This window comes from Embiotoca jacksoni, unplaced genomic scaffold (genome assembly GCF_022577435.1).
Source record: "Embiotoca jacksoni isolate LCO1_2020_lvr unplaced genomic scaffold, fEmbJac1.0.p SCAF_7, whole genome shotgun sequence".
Lineage (NCBI taxonomy): Eukaryota > Metazoa > Chordata > Actinopteri > Embiotocidae > Embiotoca > Embiotoca jacksoni.
This window is the reverse complement of record NW_027185425.1, coordinates 4,255,791-4,280,773: the sequence shown is the minus strand read 5'-3', so window position 1 is coordinate 4,280,773 and position 24,983 is coordinate 4,255,791. Positions and strand designations below refer to the sequence as shown.

The following is a 24,983-nucleotide window of genomic DNA, read 5'->3' as shown; positions in this document are numbered from 1 at the left end:
TAGTTATGCTGGAGTTTTCGGTTTCATTACATGATCTTCTTTAGTGGATTTCACACTTGTCAATGTTGAACATTTTTATCTGACATAGGCCTATATTGAAAAATATCATCTACAATTAATTACCTCAGAAATCCCACACCCCATTCCTATCCTAAAAACCCAAAGGTTGTATTTTGTAAGCTTTATTTTATGAATAGTAGCTATACAACCAATACATTCAAAAAATATATAGATGTAAAAGATCATTTTAGAGGAGGAAAAACAAACTGTTAAGGCCATGAAATGCTTAGTGGTTTAAAGTCTTTTATCTAATATTTTTATTATAAGAGCATGAAAGAAAGTTTGGGTTTGAGTGAAAACCTGAAATAATTTAACTTCCTTTCACAACTGTAACTTTATCCCAAATAATGTATTTTTTATTACATTATTTATTGGTATAAACTCTTGTCTGTTAAATATTGTCCTTTGCCCAATTTAAGATATTTTGATTTACTCAATTTCAAAAGTTGTTTATTAAAACAAAAGATCTCTGGACAACATCTTCACAGATGTTATTTTATAGCCTATTTTTACACGTTTTTTCTTACCTGATCTTTAATGTGAAAACGATATTAATTACACTTTCATGAACTTCACAAGAAGTATTGTTTTCTTTTATTTATCCGCCACACTTGATGTGTTTGGTTGTGCTGTTTGCTACTTTCTCCGTTAAAGTTTATGAAACCTCTCGTTTCTGCACTCATGACGTGGCTTATTGAGGCGTAATCTGCGGACAAGAAGCGGTACTGCAGCTACAATTTGCGCCTCGGTCACGTAGCTGTTTACGGAAACAGTTTTACGTCAGCACGTGTGCAGACTTTTCGTCTGCCACAGCTTGGTACGTGTGTTTCTGCAGGTGAAAGAAATAACACCAAGAAGGGAAACGGCGTTTAGTTAGATTACGCGAATGAGTTCAGAGTAGCGTCTCTGTCGAGCGATGAGGACCGTCGTCCCTCGTGGAGAAGTCGGAGGAGGTCTGGGCTTCATGTAGGCGATCAGTGCAAAAACTTCTCTTGAGTTTAAAGGCGCTTATTGTGTCCTACGTGCGCCACAGAGGAACTCTGACCCGAGGAAACATGATTTTCAGGAGAATTCACGCAGGAAACTGCAGCGCATGGCTGTCTCGGGTGAGTCGACTTTTGTTTTTGAAGTCTTCCTGAAAGCGCTGTACTGTTGACGGATTGTGTTTTTGTGCTCACGAAGAGTGTACTTACTGCAGCAGCGGAGCCATTAGACGAATAAGAAGCAGCAGATCTTGTTTCCGTTTGTCATATCTTTCACACTTCCTATTTTTGATCCGCCCCGCAGTCGCGCCCAAACTTTTATTTGCCATTTGGTGAAACTCCGGTGGAAGTACCCGGCGCTGTGCTGACATGTTGACGAGTTTGCTGTAGCGGCAGTACAATTCAACTGAACATTTGATTTAATTTCTTCCTTCATTTAAAAGAGTTTGCAGTAGTGTCCTCTCTATATCCCTCCCTGCAGGTTTCCTTGAGGCAGGAGCTGTGTTGCTTCTACTCCGTGCCCCCCCAGCCGGTGCCCCCTCTGGCCCAGACCCTCCAGGGCTACCTGAGGGCCCTGGAGCCGCTGCTGCCCCCCGATGAGCTCAATCACACCCGCAAGATGGTACAGGTGTTCGGCAAGCCGGGCGGTCTGGGTCCGCAGCTGCAGGAGGGGCTGGAGAGGAGAGCCAGACTCACCAAGAACTGGGTGTGTCTCCACTGTCTGTCTGGGAATGAGGTGGAGATACCACATGGGTGGGCGTATCATTTAATATTGAACAGATTGGGCTTCAAAACAAAGTACTTCCTGAAAACATATATAAAAACGCATATAAGTCTGAATAAATGAATTCTAAACAAAAATGCCCCCCCCCCAAAAAAAAAAAAAATTTGTTTTCTTGTAATTTTGTGATATTATATTTAATAATTTGTGGGTTGCAGACTGTTGCTGTGCTCAAGATCTGTCTTTTATATTAATAAACAAAAACATAATTGAGTAATTAAAAAGATCTGTAAATTAATCTGTAGCCTAATAAAAAAAAATATATATATATTGAGCAGATGTGGACAAAGCACACACTTTTACAAACCTAAAATTGTGTTTACTTAGCCAACGTACTTCGAGTGTGGACATGTATAAATATATTTTAAAAGTTTTGTGTTAGAGACAAAGTTCAAATTCATGTATTTATACTACACTTTTCAAAACAAAAGTAACAATTTGCTTCAAAATAACAGCATTTATTCCATCAATTACCAAAGCAGGCTAAGAACGTGCAGTGGTTATTGAAATATTTGAGATATTAGCAGCAAACAAACAAGTGAGACATAAGACAATCTCCTATAATGAATCTGACCTCAGTCTTTCTAAAATGTGCACATCATTGCTGTGGTTTTGTTCCCACAGTAAAGGTCAGAGCTGATTTCTCTGTCCGTGTGCGTCTCCCCTGCAGATCTCGGACTGGTGGGTGCAGAGAGCGTACTTGGAAGTCAGACAGCCTCTGCCTGTGCATTCGAACCCAGCCATCTCTCTGCCCAGAAGAGATTACAACGACTGGAGGAGCCAGCTGGTGTGAGTCCACACATACTGATGTGGTGGCACCGCAGAGGAGCTGCCATTGGCTTGTCCAGTGTCAGCCCTGGAAACACCTTTCTAAATGCATTTAAATATTGAGGTGGTGGGTTTAAGGTGCAAAAAACACATGACCACTCATGTGACCCCTTGTTTAATTTGAGTAGTCGGCATGAATAGGTATTTTAACGTATCAAGAAGAAAGTCAATTGTTTGGATTTCTTCTTCTTCTTTTGATTTCTTGCTGCTGCCACCCACTGGTTAAAAACTAAAACACATTTGGTCTTTGCAAACAAATGGCCCAAGTTGCTGCTGTCAGGATTGAAATGGCTCCGTTTTTGTGAAATTCTTTGAGGTTTCCACCTGAAAAACCTCGAAACTTTCGTCTGCTCTGTCGAGCGTTAATAATCTCTAGTCTTTAGTGTAACAAGATATCTGATGCCTCGAGCTGGTTTGACTGAATATAAATAGTTTATATTGTGCATATACGCAAGTTGAGTTTTAGAGCTGGAAATCTTTTACACAATATTAATAATATTATGTTTGTTTCCACTCAGGTTTGCATCTAAACTGATCGCAGCAGTTCTGGACTTCAAGGCCAAAATCAACACGTAAGTTTAATTTTCTTACGGAGCTGCAATCAAATAAACAACGCAGTTAACTGATTGTGTTTGTAGCAAACTTCCGACAGCATTGTCGCAAACATAAAATCAGCAGCAGCTCCCACTTTGTTTTGAAGGTTGAATTTGATAAGAACACTAGTTCTTCAGTAAAAGTCATGATACCACAGTGGAAAAGTATTCTTTAAGAGGAGCTGTCCTGCATTCATGGTCTTGTAAGCCAGATGTAATTTAAATTGTATATTAATGTATTATAATTGAGTCCTTACAAAAAATATTTCAACCTTCTTTTTATTTCGTTTTAAACAAAAATATTTAAAAAAGGTTTCAGTAACGAGTAACATCATGTTTTAGAGGCTTATCATCGACAGCTATCTGCAAAATATAGAAAACGAGATGTAGCTACAAATGTCAGATAAAACTAGTGGAGTAAAAGTAGAATGTTTTTCTCAAAATGTAGTGGAGTCGAAGTATCAAATGCTTTAAAATGGAAATACTAGATCTGGTACTTCAACTTCCCACATTTAATGGTGCACTGTTCATTTTGTCAGCTCTGTGTGGATGAATACAGTAAAACACACTATCCATTACAAGCAAATTAAACCAGCTTCTAATAATTATCTGCTACAATCATGAGAGCTGGTTATTAACTATGGAGGAACCAGCTGTTGTCAATCTTTGTTGAAATGCTGCAGTAATCCTCTGATGACTTTTGAAGCTGTGGTCACTTTTACTAGCTTCTATTTCTGTGCTGCGTGCTTCATCCCGACTGGCGTCGCCTTCTGTTTTCGCTGCGTGAAATTTATCTGTGTCTATATTTATTTCCCTTGCAGTGACTGTAACAGTATCTGCGGCGCATCACTGAAATGTCGCTGCAGCTGTTTCCGATCCTACCCGAGTGAAACGTTAGACGTAAACGGACTGTTTCAGATCGAGCAGCAGTTCAATGCCGTTCCTCAAATCAGGATATTTGTGATAGTTTTGTTAGCCGATAAACTTCAAACCTCCAGCCACTAAAATCTAAAGTGTGTACTCGGAGTTTAGTACAGTACGTAAATATCAGCATAAAATGGGCATTAGAGTGCTGAGTAAACAGCAGTGGGCCTAATATTGATCCCTGAGGGACACCTTTATCAATTATCTGAGGACGTTATTCGAAACCAGCAGCAACAGTTTAAACTCTTACCGGGGAGATAAGATTCGAGCCTGTTGTCATCAGAAACACTGAACCCCACAGAGAGCAGTTTATTTAACAAGGTGTTTGGATCAGTGGTATCCGAAGTCTTTGATAGATCTACGAAAAGTGCAGCGCAGTGTTGATTTTTATCAAGTGAGTTAACAGTGTTTATTGACAGCAGCAGTTCTTGTGCTTAGAGCAGGTCTAAAGCCAGTCGACTGCAGCCAAAGGAAACTATTATCTTCCAGGAGCACGTGCAGTCGTGAGTTATCGAGTGATTGTAGGATTTTGGACGAACAGGGCAACTTTGATTTACTGTAATTGTTCAGTGTCACCACCTTAATTTGATGGAAACGGTTCAATTAGATCATCCTTTATTCATTTATGAATCCAGGAAATAAATGAATTGAGTTTGTTCCTGTGTTTTCCCCCGTCAGTGGGCAGCTGCCGGTGGAGTACATGCGAGGGAAGCCTCTGTGCATGGAGCTCTACCCGCTCCTCTTCTCCTCCTGCAGGATTCCCGGCCCCAAACACGACTACATTTCCCACTCCCGACGCCCGGCGACGCACATCACCGTCGTCAGGAACTACCAGGTGGGTTGTTCCGTCAGACTGCAGAGGACACTGTCAGATTGGTGTTTTCTCTCCTGTTGTTGGCTCGGCACCAGATCGTGTCAGGTCTTGTGTGCAGTCACACCTTGTTTTCTTGTTTTTTTTTGCTGCCTGTTTATTAGGTGCCTTAAGACCTAAACCATTTACAGATGCAGATGTAAGCAGAAGTCACGAGACCGCACAGAAGTCCTTTTTATTGGACATTGAGGGTTTTTTTTGCAGCGGGTTATACTGTGAGGTTAGAGATTTTGGCAGAAAATGGAGAATGGAAACAAATCTAAATGGAGTTGTTTTAACTTGAGCCTCATTGCCTTCTGTCTTCTGTGTGTACCCGTCTTCATATCAGGGTATAAATGTGAGAAATGGTTAATGTGAGCGCCGTTCCTCACTTTTCTGTGGACATTTTTGTGGCGGTTTTGTACTTTAAACTTAAAGTATATTTTACATGAAAAATAGGTCTATGTTTCTTCTATTTCTTGGATTCTGTTAAATTTGGAACACCGGATCCAATAAGTGGCGACGAAAGTAGAGATGTTTTTTTTTTTTTTTTTTTTGTAAAAGTCTGGTGAATTCAGTGAGGGAGAAATTAATCACTATAAAGATGTTTATTTTGAGAACAACATGCTGTGTAAGACACTCTGTATCTTAAACACAGCAGTGTGCAGGGAACTGTTTTTACTATTTAGATCCATATTAGAGAGAGTAGATGTAAAAAGCTTCATCTTTACATCATCTCCTGATATATCTTCTGACCGGTGCCTCTCGATGCGTCTCCCTCCTGCTGCTAGTTCTTCCAGCTGGATGTTTACAACAGCGACGGCTCGCGGATGACAGAGAGTCAGATCCACGCGCAGCTGCTGAGGATCAGGTCTCAGTCCTGGAAGACGGACAAAGAGCCGATGGGCATCCTGACCAGCGAGCACCGCCACACCTGGGGAGAGGCCTACAACCGCCTGCTGAGAGGTAGATCACACAAACACACACACACACACACACACACACACACACACACACACACACACACACACACACACACACACACTCCTATTACGGAAAATTTACAACTATACTGTCACTGTAAAATGTTGGTGGATTTTCTCTGTGTTACTCAGATAAACTAAATAAGGAATCAGTACGGCTGATAGAGACGGGACTTTTCTCCTTGTGTCTGGATTCTCCAGTCATGAGGATATCAGATGAGAAGTATGCACACACACACACACACACACACACACACACACACACACACACACACACACACACACACACACATTTCTCTGTTTGCTAGATTTGTTGCGTAATCCCCGCGGTGTTCAGATATCATTGTGTCATCTGTGAAAGTTTGGCAACAATGTACAATTGCTACTTCCCCCTCTGGCAGATTTGTCTGTGAAGTTTGTGACGTGTAAAAAAAAAAAATTCCTGTCTGAGATCTTGAATAATGACTTTTTGAACTACTTTATATATCATTTTTGTTTTCTTAGTTTGATGTTCTTGTTTTGTTCCAACTGTGGCTGATAGGTATGCCAGTCGCAAGGCAGCACAGATTCTTCACGGAGGCGGGACGTTCTCCAACAGCGGCAACCGCTGGTTTGACAAAACGCTGCAGGTGGGAAATAATCACATATTGGAAGGGAAGCTATGTTTAGACCAGCCGGTGCAGTGTTTACAGCGGGCCGACTCCCGTGTGTGTGTTTGAGCAGTTCGTGGTGGGCGAGGACGGCTCGTGGGGTCTCCTGTACGAACAAGCCACGGCTGAGGGTCCGCCCATAGCAACACTGCTGCACCACATCCTGGAGTACTGGTGAGACGGAGGGTTGATGACGAGACACGACCACCTCCACCGTGGAGATTAGTAGAGCGTGACAGGCACCAAATGTCAGAGGGTTTCGTTTTTGGCGTTGGCAACAGTCGGAGTCGATCGAGGGAAAAAAAAAAAAAAAAAAAAAAGAAGCCGAGCCAACAAAACTGAGAAACTAACTGGAGTCTGTGTTAATGAATTATAATCACGGAAAGGAAATAAAGGCATTTCTTGTTTACAGTGTCATTATAGCCTTCATATGGTCATTGTACAGAAATACAATAACTCACTAGAAACCCATAAAATCTGTTTAAAAGTGAATTTAATGCTACACACATCCTTGCTTTGATTTTCTTTCTTTTTTCAAGCTACCTGTGATAAATTACTGTTAGCGCTGTTAATCTAATATGACGCATTTTCCTGTGAGAAACGACAGCTAATAAGAGTGATAAAACCGCAAGTAGAGATAAGTGACGGGTTTAAAGCACAAAAGTCCGCTCGCGCAATCCTGCATAAAAACGAAACGCTAATGTCGGCACGGTGTCAGCTGAGAGCACTGACTCTCATTCTGGTTGTTGTTTTGTAACATTAGCATGAACCAAAATCCTGCACGCAGGATGAAGCCCACTGACTTTAGTTTTAATCTTGTGCAACCATTCGATCGCTTTACTGTTTTATAACCAAATACATTGAACAGGATAAACATTAAACCTCGCTGACATCAGCACGCTGTTGTTAACATGTTGAAATTCTACATTTAACTACAACCTCACAGGCCGACCAGCAGAGCTGCAAACATCTGGTCTTGTTTTTTATTAATTATCTTTGCTGGTAAAACAATTCTATCTTTTTTTTTTTTTTTTTTTTGTAGCACGCGAATCAAATTAACTTTAGACACCGCTGAAATGAAACTTGTCCATTAAAGTTAAACGTATTCTGTTTAAGCCAGTGGCTGTTTAGGCGGTGCTGAAGCTGCTTCTAAATGTCTCGTTATAAAACAGTTGTAAACACATTTAGCCAAATTACACAGTGATAACTCCCACAGTATAAATATCTGTTATAATGAACGTGGAAAATAGCTCTACTTCTGCTTCACATTCTCATGTCTGGGTATTTTGTGTTTTTCTTTGTCTGCAGTGAGAAACCAGACCCGAAGAGAGCGCCTCTGGTCCCGCTGCCGATGCCCAAGAAGCTCTACTTTCACATAGACCGAGAAATCAAGAGGGACATAGAGATGGCAAAACGTAACCTCGACATGTAAGAGCCAAGTTTCGTCTCTTACGCGTGCTCTCGTGAACAGGGTGGATTAAACTGACCTCGTTGCACAGTTTCCACTCAATGTTTGCTTTTGCTTGGAAATCCAACAAAGCTGGAAAGAACTTGCTCTGAAGTGCCGTAAAGCCACAGGAGCATAAACACGTTTATCTTCTCTGTGTTTGTAACCTTTGTGAAAATAATGCGCCCATTGACTTTAGGAATCACTCAGATTCATTCTTTCTATCCAGCAGTCCCTGACCACAATGCAAACACAAAGCCTTCAGACATACATAAGCTCAGAGCACGCTTAAATCATTCAGCCGCCAAAATCTAAGAGAGGAACGAAGCTCTTTCTTATATAAACTGTGGATTTGAACAGGACAGATGTTGCCTCTGTTAAAAAAAATACCTGTCAGAATTAAGATGTGTTGATCTCAATGAAACAATGAGCAGTTTTAGTCCCACTGAAGCATCTTATAAACATTATGTAAACACATTAATGTGGTTATAAGCGGATTTAAATGTTTATGAATGTTTTTGTTGACCACTATAGTGTGGACACCTGCTGTGAACAGATAATGTACGACATTACAGTTGTTCATAGGAAAATGTCCTTAATATCTGCTTAAAACTACATTAAAGTGTATTTAAAAGATACTATATATAAAAACACGTAATATGATGACTTAAACTAAAGAAAATCTCCAACATGTACAATACTAAAAGGTGAAACATGCTGAAAGATGTCACAATGACATTGTTTCTCCAGCTAAAAGTGAATCAGACAGCTTATTCTTGTTCCTGATGACATGCTATCATCAACAGTCACAGAAGTCCTTATATGATGGTAAATGAAAAGGTTCAAAGACTATTCCCTGTTGCACTGCGGAGTGATGTGCACGTAGCAGGGGGAAGCTATGACCTTCATGAGTAAATATTCCAACTTTGATCACTCGATCAACGTTATCAACTAAATTACACAAGTTTTTGTGACCACTTCCTGCTTTATAGCTTCTCCCTGCTTCGTGCGTAACAGGAGCAGCCTCTACACTTGATGATCCACCCTCGTAAACGACCCCCGAGATGCGACCTGATCAGGTCTTTTATCTGATGAAAGCCATGAGATGTGTCCGAAAGCTCCGTAGTAGTTAGTAAGTGAACCTTGACCATTGAGTTGCATCACAAATTTAAATTTATGCTTGATATTTCCTGTAGACTGATCAACGACCTCGACGTCAACGTGTTCAACTTCAAGGTGTTTGGAAAGGAGCTTCCGAAGCAGCACAAACTGAGTCCGAACTCTTTCATCCAGGTCGCCCTGCAGCTCGCCTACTACAGGTTGGTGCCAGTGATGTCAACTTCAGCACATTTACACAAAAAAATCTCATTGTTGATGTTATTAAAAATCCAGTATTCGAAGCCATCACTCTGTTATTGAGCATTCCAGGAGTTCTACCAAGTGCTTTTTCAACTTAAGGGGGGTCAGTGACAATCAAGTCTTTAGGATTGGATATTTATAGAAATGATCTCTTATTTTAGCATCAAGTGTTTAAAGTATCTTTAGCAATAGAAAATAGAGACCAAAGGCCCCTTTGTGTATGTGTAGGTTAATTCATGGTTTTGATGCAGACACGGTTCCACTCATTCGACAACTTTTGGCTTCCTGTAACTACAATTTTAGTCTGTTACATAGATGCAGAGATGCACCTGAAATTAGCAGCGCTGTCTCTCACAGTCCTTCTTTCCAACAGAGTCCACAGCGAGGTCTGTCCAGTCTGTGATATCGCCTCTCAGAGGATGTTTCGAGGAGGAAGGACGGAGTTCATCCGCTCGCCCACAAATGAGGCGCTTAAATTCATTCTTGCCTTTGATGATCCGTCCGTGTCGGTGAGAAACGCAGTCTCCGTCAGTGAAATGTTCCACTGTAACTCGCAGAAATCGTTCTGGCTTGTTCACTTAATTTAATATTTGGGAGAGGTTTTGTCTCCTGGAATCACTGTGTTTTTTTTTTTTGTTGCAGCGGGAAGCAAAGCTAGAACTGTTGAGGAAAGCTATCAATGCCCATGCAGCTCTGACTGAGCAGGTAAATACCAAATGAACTTGAATAAACCGCTTTTGCCACCTTTTTTTTTTTTATCTAATAAACTCTCACCTTCTTATCTCTTCTGTTCAGGTAGTTCGAGGACACGGTATTGACCGCCACCTGCTGGGGCTCAAGCTGCAGGCCATCGAGCAGGGACTGAGCATCCCCAAAATCTTTATGGACACAGGTTTCGGCCTGGCAACGCACTGGAAGCTGCGGACCGGACAGGTGTGTGTGTGTGTGTGTGTGTGTGTGTGTGTGTGTGTGTGTGTGTGTGTGTGTGTGTGTGTGTGTGTGTGTGTGTGTGTCATTGTTGCAGAAGGTGTTTACACTGTAGCTCAACAGGAAGTGAGAATTTATTTCCATGATACAGTGATACATGGGGGGAATTTTGTATCAGATGTTTTCCTGCAATGAATATTTATGAATCTGTAATTTCCTTGCTTTTACAAGTCAAAACACTTTTACAGTGGTGTCACATGCTGAATACTCCTGTGCTGGGTTTTTTTTACATTCTGTTGAAGTCAACACTTCTCTTTTACTTTTCACCCTTTATTCCCTCAAGACAGTTTAACTTTAAACATTTACACAGTGTAATGAATAATAACCTGAGGTGAGCACCTCTGTTGTCGTACATGATGTTTTAATCAATCTGTAATATGGGCGGATGAGGTGACGCCAGCAGGATCTTTTTGGAAAATTTTCATCCTGGTTTTATCATGTCAATGCGCTAAAATAGTTCTGAATTTATAATAATGATTATTTTCCTTATGATCTTCGGGACGTTCTTCTTTTGTTCAGTCATTCCATTAGAAGGGGCAGTTCTGCAGAAACAATGAGACGTGTTGGGTCGGTGTGATGTGGTCTCTGTTTTAAACTACCGGCAGTATCATGTCATTATAACATTATAACAGCTGCTAAATGGACCTTAAAGACAAACATTTTAAACTTGTATTGTGATTTGGATTTCAGCCACAACTCCCAGTCCTGGTATCAAACACTTCTGCGTTCACACATGTTCTCCCCTCTTGTCCCTTCAGATACCTGCGAACACAGACAGCGTGATGTGTTTCGGGCCCCTCGTTCCTGACGGTTACGCCGTGTGTTACAACCCCCAGGGGGACCACGTCCACTTTTCCATCACCGCCTTCAACTGCTGCGAGGAGACCAACGCAGAGACGTTAGCTCGCACTCTGAAGGAGACCTTGTGTCACCTGCAGGAGCTGCTGCAGCCTCCTGTGTAGAGCTGCTGCAACCTGCGACCGACAGGATGTACCCACTCTTCAGCGGATAGCAGAGACTCTTCAGAAGTCTGCATCAGGCTTGTTTTTGCAATGCATGCCGCTCGTAACCCTTCACTAGAGCAGTTAGTTCTGAATGAGCCTGAAAGTTGAACTCTAAAGGTGCTTTTGATGCTTTCTAATGCGTTGGTGAAGCAATAAATCTTTTTCTGTGCAATTAAATTGCATTATCAACGCTACGGTTTGAGAAATCTGATGCTTCAGTGTCTCTGAGTGAAAGCAAAACCTGACACTCTGGCATTAATCAGAAGCCAAAGCATAAACTAACTGCACTTCTTTCACAAATCATGAGATGACTAGTAGCCTTCTTGTACCTTCTACACAGAATGAATGTTTTTTTTTTTTTTTTTTTGTATTTTGCAAATGTTTTGAAGCTCTTTGATTTTGCAGGTTAACAGAATGTGTTTGAAATGGACCAAAGGACCATGTTAATGGTGACAACGCAAAGAAACGACAGATGTTTGTGTCTTTTTGAGCACTTAATGTTCAGGATATGTTTGGAAGGAGGTTTGGCCCGAGTGAGGTATGTTGTTCTCCTGTCAGCCTGACGGACCGGCTAATAAATTCTGTAATCACATGACTCCTTGTTTGAATGCTTTGTGTGTGTGTGTGTGTAAGAAGGTGTGTCGGTGATGAGGTAACATGAGTTTGTTTTGACTTGATCACTGTACAGTTAAATAGTTGTACAACACATACCTTCTTATAACAGACTATTCCACTGGGTTATGTACAAATTATGATCGAACACAAAATATCAGACTTTTTCAGGGATGTAGTGATAAATCCTGGACTTATTTCAGTCAGTTACAGTCAGTTTTCCCAGTTGTTGATGTTTTTTTTTTGTTTGTTTGTTTTTTTTAGGTCACAAGCGTTTACAGAGACAGAAATCCAGTGACTCACATTAAGACCCATTAGAAAATAAAAACAGAATCGTGAATATAGTTAAGAAACAAACATTATTTGCCTGCTGCCCAACACCTTGAATAACAATATTAAGCAGATAACAGTTGTCTGTTGTTGCTGAATTAGCAGGGTTCATAACAAATGAATAAATCATATGTATTCAAGATTATATGACCATACACAACAAAATGAACCACATAAGGTTTAGTTATATTTAGGGAGACAATGTAAATAAAAAGGCAAAATTTTACATTCAATTGACAAAATAATATGTGCAGCCCCTAGTGATCTTCCTATCTGGCCCTTTTATATGCAGTCTTTCATTTGGCCCTGTTACTGCTGGGTTTGAATAGCCCTGGTCTACATGATCCTGTAAAACTGTTTCCTGTATTAAACTGTAATCGGCCCGTTGCTTCCTGCTGATTGGACACGGCGGACACAGGAAATGACGTCGTTAGCGGTCGCTTCACCTTTAATTTAAAACCGGAACTAACAAAAGCAAACAGCAGAGCAGCTGGTCCAGCGTTTTTTTTTTTCTGCTGTGTTATGAAGCAGTAAACACACGCGGAGTACAGTGTGTTGATATAACAGGATTATTCAAGCGAAGCGGACGACCTGCTCATCTGGACCGCAGCTGGAAAACCAAACCGAAGATGGGAGCAGAACATTAGCCAAACATTAGTGTTTTATGTTTTTATTTTTTTTATTTTGTTTTAAAAGGTGTCCTTTTTTTTTATTTTTATTTTTTATTTTTTCATTTAAAAGGGTTTTATTTCTTTTTTTTTTTTTCACTTGGATTTTATAATGCAGAGCTTCCACTCTGCCAGTCGGAGGAGGAAGAACAGCAGCGGGGCAGCCGGGCTGCTGTGTCCGCTGCTCGGTGCGTGCCTCTGGGCTGCGGTGGTCGGGTACAAGCCGGTGATCATCGTGCACGGTTTGTTCGACAGCGCAGGGGATTTCAAAAATTTACAGCGGTTCATTAACGAGGTGAGTGTCCGAGCTGGAGACAGACTGGATCAGTGGTGTTGTTTTAGAGAAATTTTGGATAAAGAAAATTGTAAAAAAATAATAATATTTGGTTAAAGTATATCCTGCAGGCCTTACTGCTTATATCACCATATGCTATCAGCAAAACGTGGACCTGCACAATGCATTATGTACTATTAGTCAACTTTTATCATAATGTTACAGTCTGTAAACAGTCTTCTAATGTGACATGTAGTGGTATTCTGCGTTATTCCTGCAGAAATACCACCAAAATACCGGATCATCCCCTTAAAGGTGTGATCATATATTTATTTTTGGTTTAATATAACATGTATTTTGCACTTTTATGTTGGAAATCATTTGTATTGGAAAACAGACCATTTATAATTATCCAATCTGGACAGTGTGGTGCCTTAAAGTTGTGAGAGAAACAGGTTGTTTACAGGAGGTTTTATTCAATAAAACTGTCCGTACTTGGTATGATAATGAAGAGTTCACACCGCATGATAAGACACTGAAATGTGCCACTTCCTACTGGACATCTTGAATTCTACAACCCTCGCCTCACACACACACACACACACACACACACCCTTTAGAAACTCACAAACGCTCAAGACCTGACTGAGCTGAGTCTGTGGTGATGTGACAAAAAGGACGTTTTTGTGGGGAGACTGAGACGAGGTCAAGGAGGTTAAACGCTCATGAAGTTCCTCTTTTTTACATCTCTGTTGTACTCGAAGGTTGTCATTTGAAACCAGAAGGGGATATTTCTGGAGGGAGAAGAATCGAAAGCGGAAATTCAGACCACGTTGTTTCTGCCTCACTTAGTCTATGATCCTCCATCAATATTTAAAGCCCATCCTGATCAATTAGATGGCAAATGTCCCGAAGGATAAGAGATAACATTAGCATTTGAACTCACTTAGCTATTTGGTCTTGCCAGGAAATGGTGATAAATGGCATCCTGTGTTTCCCAATGCCCAAGATACAGCCGAATAAGTATTGTTTTAACCTGATCAACAGTGTACAACCGCAAGATATTCAGTTTATTATTATTGTGGACTAAAGGAGCCAGAAAATAAGAAATTTAAGAAACCGGAATCAGAGAATTTTAGCATTTCTGATTTTAAATCAGTTTGATTTACTGATGATCAACTGAAAGGTTAATAAACAACTTGATGCAGCTCTACTGAGGTTAACGTATTGATTCTTGAAGCTGTTCATGCAACAATTTGAGCAATCTCTTCTCTCCGTTGCTAAGATGAATCCATTTCCTTATCTGTCCTGCAGTCTCATCCCGGAACAAACGTGACGGTGATTGACTTGTTCGACAGAAGCGCCAGCCTGCAGCCCATGTGGAAGCAGGTGGAGGGATTCAAGGCAGCCATTTACCCAATAATGCAAAATGCAGCTGGCGGGGTCCACTTTATCTGCTACTCTCAAGGTCAGCCAGTGCATTCCTGCAAGTGAAATAATGGAGACATAAATATGATATTTGCTCGAGATTATAATGCAGTCTTGATATGTGTTTCATTTCTGCAAAGACTGACAACAGAGTGACACTGTGTACTGTAAGTCGTAAATGTCTCTCATCTCCAAGACGCAGCGTTTGTGGTTTTATTTGCTGGGTAGACTTTTTTTTATTTTTTTTTTATGACATTTTACATTTCTGCTTCAGTCAGTTGTTGGAAGTTTGCAGCTTGAAATTGAGACCTCGAAATGCTCCCCTTCAAAAAAAAAAAAAAAACCAAGGGAAGAAATATGAATGCAAATTTGATCTTCTTCACCCAAAGTTTTTGACAACCTGTTTCTGTGTGAAACTTTAGATTTTGGATAAATGTTTTATAATTTTCCATACGTCAGGCTATACTGACAACAGACTGAAATGCATCTCCAGGAGCTTGAATGTGAAATGTGATGGCGCTGACATTTCCTCACATTTTATTAGCTCAACAATTATTCATAAAAAATAATTGGCGGATAAATTGACAATAAGAATAAGTGAGTAAAACACTTTAAATCACAGGTCTAGTTTCTATTTTCTTCACATTTATTTCATATTTTTCATTTGTGATGTCCTGGTTAAAAATCAACATTCACACAGCCAGCTGACTGATTATCTGTCTGTCTTTGTCCTGTGACCTTTTAACTAATATTGATGTTGTGGCTAGGAACTCTTCTTGAGGACTTTCTGTCCTCAAAAAGCCACGAGTCTATAAAAACAGATTTCTGTTTGTTATTGCAGGTGGGCTGGTTTGCAGAGGGATCCTCTCCACGCTGTCTGACCACAACGTCCACTCCTTCATCTCGCTGTCCTCGCCTCAAGCCGGGCAGTACGGAGGTGGGTCCAACTTGATCGTGTTTTAAAAGCGCCTGTAATCAATATTTTTATAATAATAATAATAATAATAATAATGCGTCAAATGAGAGTGTGAAAACAACATGGCTCGTAGTGTTTAACCTGCAGAGAATCCTCTCCTGAATCTGCAGCTCCCCTCAAGTTTGCTGAGATTTGTAGTGAGTTTCAGCTCATTTATTTGCTGTCTGACAACAAGTTTACTCCTTTCTGTTTTTGGACACAGCGGGCAGCTATTTTCAGCCCCTAACGGCAGACTGACACAGTTAGCGGCTAGCTGGGGAGTGTAGTGCAGCATTTAGTTACCGAAAAGCCAAATATGTCTGGTAGATAAAAACAGAAAGAAAAAAACAGCTTAAATGGAAGGAGCAAAGGACATAAAGTCATCAGGTGGACTCAGACATGACCCCATAAAAACGATGTGTATAGTGCAGGTTTATCAGGCTGAAGTCTGGTTTATTCTGTTAGCGCTTGTTCTTTATTGTTTATCCTTATTCGTCTCTTGTTTCCTCTCAGACACAGACTACTTAAGGTACCTTTTCCCTCAGTTCGTGAAGTCTAACCTCTACCACGTCTGCTACACTGCAATAGGTCAGAGGATATCCATCTGCAACTACTGGAACGGTGAGACTCCAGGAATAACTCCCTCGTAGACTTTGTGAAGTCTTCAAATTTAATTATATTACTTAGTTTTGTGAGGATGATGTCAGATTCAAAGACATGACACTTATTATAATAATGGTTTTGTACTTCAGATTGTTAGACTACCAAGAAACTTTATGACTCGAGTGTTTTGACGTCCCGTTTTCTTGTCCTCTCTTCTCCTCCTGCGTCTCCAGACCCCCACCACAGAGACCTGTATGTGGACAGCAGCGATTATCTGGCTCTGCTCAACAGCGAGAGACGGAATCCAAACTCAACAGGTCAGCAGAATCAGTAATTGGGAGGAGACATATGCTCTAAATAAAAGTGAGAGCATTTTCCAAAATGGATGAAAAAGTGAATCTTCTTCTGTGACACAAGACGCCAGGCAAACACATCAAAATATATCAAAGATAGCAGGAATACACAACACTTGCACAAGATACAGACCAATCCAGCTGACAGGGTAGCTTCCTGTTTTTATTTGGAATTTTTTTTATTTTTTTTTTAATTAAAATCCTCCATTTACATTAATTACATTCTGTTGTAGTTCAACACTTTGTTACGTATTTCATTGCATAAGATTGACTCCAAGCTAAATGGTGATTTTTTTTTTTTCATACACATCAAATATAAAGTGTGTTTTTCTCAACGGCAGAGTGGAAGAAGAACTTCCTCAAAATCAAAAAGCTGGTTCTGATCGGAGGACCAGACGACGGAGTCATCACTCCCTGGCAGTCCAGGTTCGTTCTTCCTCCGGTTTGTTAGGTCTTTCAGTTTCTTTCGGTCTGATGTGGTTTCAAATCCCTTTTAGTCCAATCTGAGACAAGTGTGATTTTGTTTGGGGAAAGAAAATCAGCTCAGAATTCATTTTTGGAAATATTTTCACTTTGATAGGCAAAGTGTCTGCTGATCCATTCAGATTTCAACCTTACAAACGTGACACGTGCATGAAACCGACTCTGGAGCTCAAGTAACTGAGAAACCAAGTTTATCTGTACTACTGATGAAAGTCCAAACACTTCAGATGTTGACCTTGCAGTCAGCTGAGGGATTAATCTCTCCAGTTCACTTTGATTCATGTCAGATTAAACTAAAAGGCTGCAACAGTTTCGTCTTGTATCGATTTATACTGCGTTAATGTGACCTCTATAAAGTCCGTTTTTAGTTTTCTCCCAATATCATAAAACTCTTTCTGTGCTCAGTTTACATGTTTCCTTTTTTTCTAAATGTTCTTTTTTCTTATCTCATGACCCTCATGTGATGCTCACACATTTCACACCTCTATCTCGCTCTTGTTTTCCAGTCAGTTTGGATTTTACGACGACAACGAAACCGTTGTAGAAATACAGAACCAAGATGTAAGTAAAAGAAAACGAACACTAAACGGCACCAGTTTTTATTTCAGTTCCACTATTGATCAATATAATTATTATATATATATGATTTATATTATCTATATGTAGTTAGTTAGTTATTGTATCATGCACATGTAAGAGCCCACCCACAACCATAAATACCTTTTCACTGGTAAAGATTTGCCAGACTTTATATTGATAATATGACACTATGAACAAAGAACTTCATCTTTCGTCCCAATCTGACAAATAAAATAAAATGAAACACAACACAAGGTGGCCGAAGTGCTGCACAACATCAGACAGAATTCAAAGAAATCAGAATGACGTGAACCAAGTGAGCAATTTAAAACAAATGAAGCAATAAAACAACATTAACGAAATGAAATTCTATCCTAACCCAACAGAGCGCTGACTTCTTTCTCCTTCTCCAGCTGTATTTAAAAGACGTTTTCGGGCTGAAGACGCTGGCGGCGCGTGGAGATCTGATCCTCTGCTCTGTTCCTGGCGTCCAACACGTCTGGTGGCACTCAAATGAGACGGTGTTCCACACTTGTTTGGAGAAGTGGCTGGTGTAGAGCGAAACCCTCAAACAGACACACACACACACACACATGCACAAACACACACAAACATTTGGCAGTTTTATAAACTCTTGATCCAATCTTTTTGGATAACAGCTCCGAGAGATCATTCGGCAATCAAACAGTGATGCCAGGATTTATTTTCCTTCTACTTTGTTGAGGAGTTTTTTTGTTTTTGTAGAAATGTTTTGTTTTTCATACTTATCCCACTAATTGCTACCTTACTTTCAAAAGAATAGTTTGATATTTTGGATAGTATGTTTACGAGACGAGAAGGTGGATACCGCTCCTGTCTGTGCAGTGAATCTGAAGCTGAATCTGCAGCTAGCAGCTAAGCATTAAAAACAGATACAAGGGAAACAGCCAGCCTGCCTCTGATCAAAATGACTAAATCTGCCTTTAAAGTCACTAATTAACACATTATGTCTTGTTTATTTAACCTGTACAAAAACCTAAAGTGTAAAATGACTATATTTAGAATATAAGTATATTTTATTGGTCGGACTATTTCTTGGCCGATCACAGCTGCTTCCTGGAGTCTCGTCGTCACCACACGGTTGTTAGATGTAAAACCCCAAAAGTGTTACTTTCAGGCTTTGATTTTGTCCACAATTAACAACAAAGATGTTATATGTTATTTAGTGAGCCTAAAGGCGGTGGTAAGACAAGCTAACTCCCGTCTGGCTGTAGCGTCATACTCAGCATAGAGACATGAGAGTCGATTCAAGCTTCTCATCTTAGTCTTGACAGAAAAGCAAGAAAATATATATTTCCCAAAATGGCACAGTTCTCCTTTTAGTATTTATCTTAAACCGTGTTTAACATCACTGTCTGTGTGCTGAAGATTTTCTCTACAAAGCTGTCACAACTTCCAGAAACTTTGTAAAGATTTACCCCCCTGAACATTCACCCCCTTTCTTCTGTGTACCACAAAGGGATTCAACAAGATGCCCCAACAGATGACAGGAAAAGTTACAAAATAGGGAACTATTGGCTGCTGTTGTGTTTGTATCTTAAATTGTTTACAGCATTTGAATCGCTCTGTTTGTGCTTTCGACTGACGTAAAGTTTGTCAAATGGTATTCAGAGCGGGCCGATGCCTTTCAAAATACAGCGACAGTGTTATCACTCAGGTGCAGGCCGTGGGTGTTCGGGGGTTAACTGCTTTTATATTATTACAGTCTGCGACAGAAGAGCTAACCAGGCATTAAAGGAGCATTCCAGCAATTTAGCATCAAATTTCCAGGACGAGCAAGAGACTGATTGCTATATTGATTTTTGGCAATTAATTTTCAGAGCCTGAGAGGATGAGAAATCCTGGTTTTTATTCCCATGTTTGAGTCAAGTCCGTGACAAATTTTTGTTTTATTATTTTTAACTTTTACATTGAGACCCTTCCTGCCTGGTAAAAATCCCAACTTCTCACCTTCAGATTTTAATGCAGGCTTTTAAAAGTAAAATCTGAAACCCGAGCTTCATCTCTTCTTGTGTTCTGGAAATCAAAATATATTGAATTTATTACTTTTAACATACCAGGCCTACATACATACAGCACATCCATGTGTGTGTCTGTGTCTGTTTGGTCACACATACCTCAGAAAGCACCACACAACACGACAACAGTGCCTGAGCGACATTTTGTCGTCTCGTCTTTGTGTACAGACTCACTGCCCTGCTCGTTTTATAGGATGCAGTCGTTTCTATCTTGTTATTCTTCCCATTTTTACCCCTTCTTATTAGTGTGCGTGTCTGATCGGATCGTCGGTATCGTGTTTGTTATCACTATCATGCAGTGCTTTGGAGCTGTCCTCCATCGCTTCAGTAGATTAAGCCTTAAATTGTTCCTACATGCCTGTGTTTCATGTCCATTACCAAAGTGCTATGACAGACTGCCTTTAGTGACGGTGCTAAAAAAAATAATGACGGGGAGGGGAGGCAACTACAGAATGACGAGAGAGTGGCAGTGCTATATTTGTGTTTACTGGCCCACCAAACTATTGTACGTAGCATTCTTTACCTCCCATCGCATCTAGATATCTCAGGCGTTTTAGCAACTTCATGTTCGTTGGAAAAGGGATTAAATTTTTTTTTTAATGTTTGCTTTTACTTGGCTGTTTATTGCTGCCAGCTGTAATTTTAGATGTTTCTTGAAAGAAGAAAAATGGAAATATCTTTGTAAAACAAGAAGTGAACTTACTATTGAATGAGTAAAATACGCCTTGCACATGAAAAGATAAGGGAATTTAAAGAAGATGAACTGATTTTAACTGTGGAAGTATGTCAGTTTTAAGTATTATTTTAATATTGTTGCATCCTTTGTTTTATGTATGCTTGTACCTGCTTACCTGACCTAAAATAACTGCATAAATTATAGATTTAAGGGATATCCTGCTCTGCTCCGTTTTCTTGTTATACAAACGGTAAATGTGGATTCAGACACTTTTTTAAAAACTAAAAATCAGAAAGTACTATTTTGACAGTATCCTACAGTTTCTACAGTGTTTGTTCTAAACAAGCAAAGCTGTCAAATGTTTTCAGTTCCTCAATAAAAGACAATTATGAACATCCGTTTTGTTTTGTTAATTTGTTGAAATGGGTTTTGTCCTCGCCCTGAACGTTCAGAACACACCTGCAACCTCAAAAAATTATCAAAACCAGCACATTAAAGTGGATGATGAAACCTCCAATCCAGAAATGAACACTCATTAGTTGACGATACTTCAGTCAGGCTCATATAGTCAGATAAAAACCCTCTCCACCACCTGCTGCAGGGACAGCGGAGCACTTTCTCCAAAAGATTCCTCCAGCTCCGCTGTCACAAGGACAGATATAGGAGATCATTCCTGCCCACTGCAATAAGACTGTACAATAACTCACCTCTGGCAAAATCCATCACATAACAATAACACTGTTGACTGTGTTTCTTGGTTATTTGTATATAATATATATAGATATATACTGTACTGTATATACTGTATATATTGTGCATTTTATATTTTTACTGCTATTTACTGCTATTTTATTGCTTTTCTATTATTCTATTATTATCTTATTGCTTCTGTATGCTGCTGTAGCGGAAAAAAAAATTCCCCTCGGGGATTAATAAAGTAACTACCTAACCTAAAAAAAAAAAAAATCCCTATTCTCAGATCATTTCAATCAGCATATGGCTTTAAGTAGCAAGAAACGTCTGTAAAAATTGCAAACGATATGGATTCATTGAGAAACAATACTATTTAAATTCTGATTATTCATCTGCATTTTTTTTAATTATACATTTTGCTATTTAATCCTTGAAGGCCATTTTTCTCAGGAGATAGAGTTAATTTAATTTAATTACATAATGTTTGGGTTTTCCACGTTTTTATTTCCAGCTGTAAAACATCTTGATTAAAAGTCACTGGCTTTCAAGTTATCGTGTAAAGTTTTTAAAAGTACCCCAAGGAGTTCACTCAATTGGGAAAAAAAGACTACATTTCCCGTCGTGCTTTGCGCCCCCCCCCGGAAGAAATCCAACCAGCGCACCGGATATCCGGACGCGTCGCCCCGAAAAGGCCCTTTTCCGTCTCAGAGAAGTGTGGTACAGAACGGCAGACACAAGTGAGTGGAAAAAATTCACCTTTTTCTTGCTGTAAACACCGTGAAAAAAGATGAATGTCAAATGTTTGGAAACGCTATGGACTCCCGTTGTCCGAGAAGTTGGGACAGAACTCATCGGTTCCGTCGATGCGCCTTTTTAAAAAAAAAAAAAAATTCCTTCTGAATGTCGCCGGACGAGTACAACAGCGTTAGCATGTAGCCACCATGTGGACGCTGCGTGTAGATTTCACGTTTAGTCAGCCATTTCGCAAAAACAAAGCGACTGTGCTACTTTTGAACGGTACTTTTTTTTTTTTTAATTTTATTTTTAATTTTATTTCTATAGACACGCCGACGCTGAGTAGAAATGCAAAAACTCGCGTCCGGTTTAAGGACCGCTGTGAGTTCGTTCATGTGCAGGAGGTTTCCGCTGCGGCCTCGCTGCTGAAAGTGTGTCCCGTCTTCGGCTCATTTCTCGGCATCCGGCTGTTTTAAAGGGGATAATTATACAGCCTTTGCCGTGTTGTTAAAAGTCTCACGAAAACTCGGGTCCTCAAACATTAATCGTAAATTTGGGTCTTAATTGGCAACTCTGCGTTTTTAAGTCGGCGTCTCAAAATTGTATATTTAGGAGTAGTATTAGTTTACATTAACGTGCCACAACTTCCAAGTCTGCTTGGAAACCCTAAGAGGATTATTTCCCCCCCCTCTCATTAAATACATCTGAATCGAAATTTTATCAAACCATGACGTGAGCCTAGAAATTGTCTTTATATTTTGGATATTGTAATGTGGCGTAATTGTTGTCCTTTCCTGGTTTTAACAGCTGCATTATGGTCAAATCTAACTGTTCAAGCCCTGTTCAAATTATTTGCCTTTACTCATTCAGTCACTATATATATCTATATATAGATATATATACATATAATATATATATAATTATCATAAATCTCATCACTTGTATTAGGATTTAACATAGTTGAACATCAGAAGAACAAACGAGATGTTTGGAGGAAACCGGGACTCTTGCGTGCCTGAAAGTTGTGTGTAGTTTTTCCACCAGTTTAAAAAAAAAAAAACGTCCCCTCGGGGATTAATAAAATAACTGCCTGACCTAACCGTCCCGCTGTGTTTCCTCAGTGACTGAGTGGGAGACCGCCCCAGCCGTGGCCGAGACCCCGGAGATCAAGCTCTTTGGCAAGTGGAGCACTGACGATGTCCAGATCAACGACATCTCCCTGCAGGTAAGCGGCATGAGAAGACTGGTTGGCGTCGCAACGCGAGGCTAGAGTCACGCCCGGATATGACCCGTTGTCCCGGTGTGCTAGAGTGCTCGCAGAGGAAAAAAAAAACAATCTCTGCTTATTCATTGGCTGTAGTCTGATGTGTCCCAGTCAATCACCGGCTTAGATACACGTGCCCGCCTCCGTGATGCCGTTTTCGGATCCGTGTGAAGTGTCGATGTCTAAAGGTGCCGCTCCTCGCCGCAGGATTACATTGCCGTGAAAGAGAAGTACGCCAAGTACCTGCCGCACTCTGGAGGACGTTACGCCGCCAAGCGCTTCCGCAAGGCCCAGTGCCCCATCGTGGAGCGTCTGACCAACTCCATGATGATGCACGGCCGCAACAACGGCAAGAAGCTGATGACCGTGCGCATCGTCAAGCACGCCTTTGAGATCATCCACCTGCTGACTGGAGAGGTATGACCACTTCATGGCTACGGGGTGTGTGTGTGTGTGTGTGTGTGTGAGTGTGTGTGTGTGTGTGTGTGTGTGTGTGTGTGTGTCAACCTTGTTCAGGATGTTAAGCATCCTACCGTGAGAGTATCATTTGTTCTTTTCCAAATACTGAACTATTGTTTATAAAAATGTTTTGCCGGTAGTCGCCCGTGTTCAGTCTTTATGCTAAGCTAAAAAAAATAAAAAAAAGCTGCCGGACCCAGCTACATATTTACTTGTAAATATGGTATCAACGTCCCCAAACTCTGCAAGAAATTGGGGTTGAAAACACCTTCGCTGGTGGTCAAAGCGCCACGGTTTGTTGCGCGTCCAGGGTTCAGTCGGTATTTATGTGTTGCTTGATGTCACCACAAGCGTCAATAATTCTACTTCCGATTTTGTTCCCAGAATCCCCTGCAGGTCTTGGTCAACGCCATCATCAACAGTGGACCCCGTGAGGACTCCACCCGTATCGGTCGCGCCTGGTACCGTCAGGAGGCAGGCTGTGGACGTGTCGCCCCTCCGCAGAGTCAACCAGGTAACACGAACGCCCATTTTCTTTCTATTCCCACTTGAACACCTCCCGGGTGTGTCTCCACAGGTTCGGTCATATTGTCTAAAATATGCAGCAACCAACAAGAAAAGTGCAGTAAACACTCCTCACGTGATTTAAAAAAAAAAAAAAAATTATGCTTCTTAAAATGACACTACTGTTCCTGTTCTCGATTTCAGACCTGGACATCTGAAGAAGTTGTGTGTTTTCTGTGTTACGCGAGGCTAGAGTCACGCCTGGACATAACCCGTTGTCTTGGTGTGCTAGAGTGCTCGCAGAGGAAATGTCTTTGCTTATTCATTGGCTGTAGTCTGTTGTGGCCCAGTCAATCACCAACTCAGACACATCACACCACCGGCCTGCGTTTGCTCCACTGAAGTTACCATGTAAACTCATCTCACCTCACCCTGCTAACGTTCCGCCCCGCGTCTTGTCTTGTAGGCTATCTGGCTGCTGTGCACAGGAGCAAGAGAAGCTGCTTTCAGGAACATCAAGACCATCGCCGAGTGTCTGGCTGATGAGCTGATCAATGCAGCCAAGGTACCAGTTCACCCACTCTTAATATCTAGAACTAGATTTATTACAGCTTCCCAGTGCTTATTTTGTATCGGCCTCGGTTAGGGGTTAGAGCTGAAACAGAACTAGAATTGCATCGTTTATCCATTCCCGTTGTGGCCGAGGTGTACTAATCTTAAATTTCTCGCTCTTCCAGGGTTCATCTAACTCCTACGCCATCAAGAAGAAGGATGAGTTGGAGAGGGTTGCCAAGTCCAACCGTTAAACACGTTCGCTTTCTAACAAAACAAATAAACCTGTTGAATCGAAGTGTTTTAATG

The 24,983-nt window shown here is 40.7% G+C and overlaps 3 protein-coding genes and 2 non-coding genes across 5 annotated transcripts; all 5 read left to right on the top strand.

Moving 5' to 3' along the window:
• Positions 1-834: 834 nt before the first annotated feature.
• On the top strand, positions 835-12,041 carry cratb (carnitine O-acetyltransferase b). The gene is made up of 15 exons (XM_069176178.1): positions 835-1,166; positions 1,525-1,749; positions 2,495-2,613; positions 3,171-3,224; positions 4,848-5,004; positions 5,811-5,985; positions 6,135-6,225; positions 6,544-6,631; positions 6,726-6,826; positions 7,961-8,080; positions 9,296-9,418; positions 9,832-9,967; positions 10,101-10,163; positions 10,254-10,391; positions 11,204-12,041. The coding sequence occupies exons 1-15, from the start codon at positions 1,116-1,118 to the stop codon at positions 11,405-11,407; spliced, it is 1,845 nt and encodes a 614-aa protein (XP_069032279.1). The 5' UTR covers positions 835-1,115; the 3' UTR covers positions 11,408-12,041.
• An 844-nt stretch (positions 12,042-12,885) lies between these two features.
• On the top strand, positions 12,886-20,864 carry ppt2b (palmitoyl-protein thioesterase 2b). The gene is made up of 8 exons (XM_069176179.1): positions 12,886-13,354; positions 14,648-14,801; positions 15,603-15,698; positions 16,230-16,337; positions 16,553-16,636; positions 17,014-17,098; positions 17,662-17,716; positions 18,148-20,864. The coding sequence occupies exons 1-8, from the start codon at positions 13,172-13,174 to the stop codon at positions 18,289-18,291; spliced, it is 909 nt and encodes a 302-aa protein (XP_069032280.1). The 5' UTR covers positions 12,886-13,171; the 3' UTR covers positions 18,292-20,864.
• Positions 20,865-21,816: 952 nt separating this feature from the next.
• Positions 21,817-24,972, top strand: rps5 (ribosomal protein S5). The gene is given in 7 exon segments (XM_069176483.1): positions 21,817-21,897; positions 23,017-23,120; positions 23,367-23,576; positions 24,003-24,077; positions 24,079-24,132; positions 24,589-24,687; positions 24,860-24,972. Coding segments are annotated over 7 exon segments (612 nt in total). The 5' UTR covers positions 21,817-21,896; the 3' UTR covers positions 24,929-24,972.
• Positions 23,155-23,294, top strand: LOC138215119 (small nucleolar RNA SNORA3/SNORA45 family). The gene has a single exon (XR_011179690.1). It is a non-coding gene; the product is annotated as a small nucleolar RNA SNORA3/SNORA45 family (small nucleolar RNA).
• On the top strand, positions 24,365-24,496 carry LOC138215118 (small nucleolar RNA SNORA3/SNORA45 family). Its single transcript, XR_011179689.1, has one exon. It is a non-coding gene; the product is annotated as a small nucleolar RNA SNORA3/SNORA45 family (small nucleolar RNA).
• Positions 24,973-24,983: the final 11 nt, after the last annotated feature.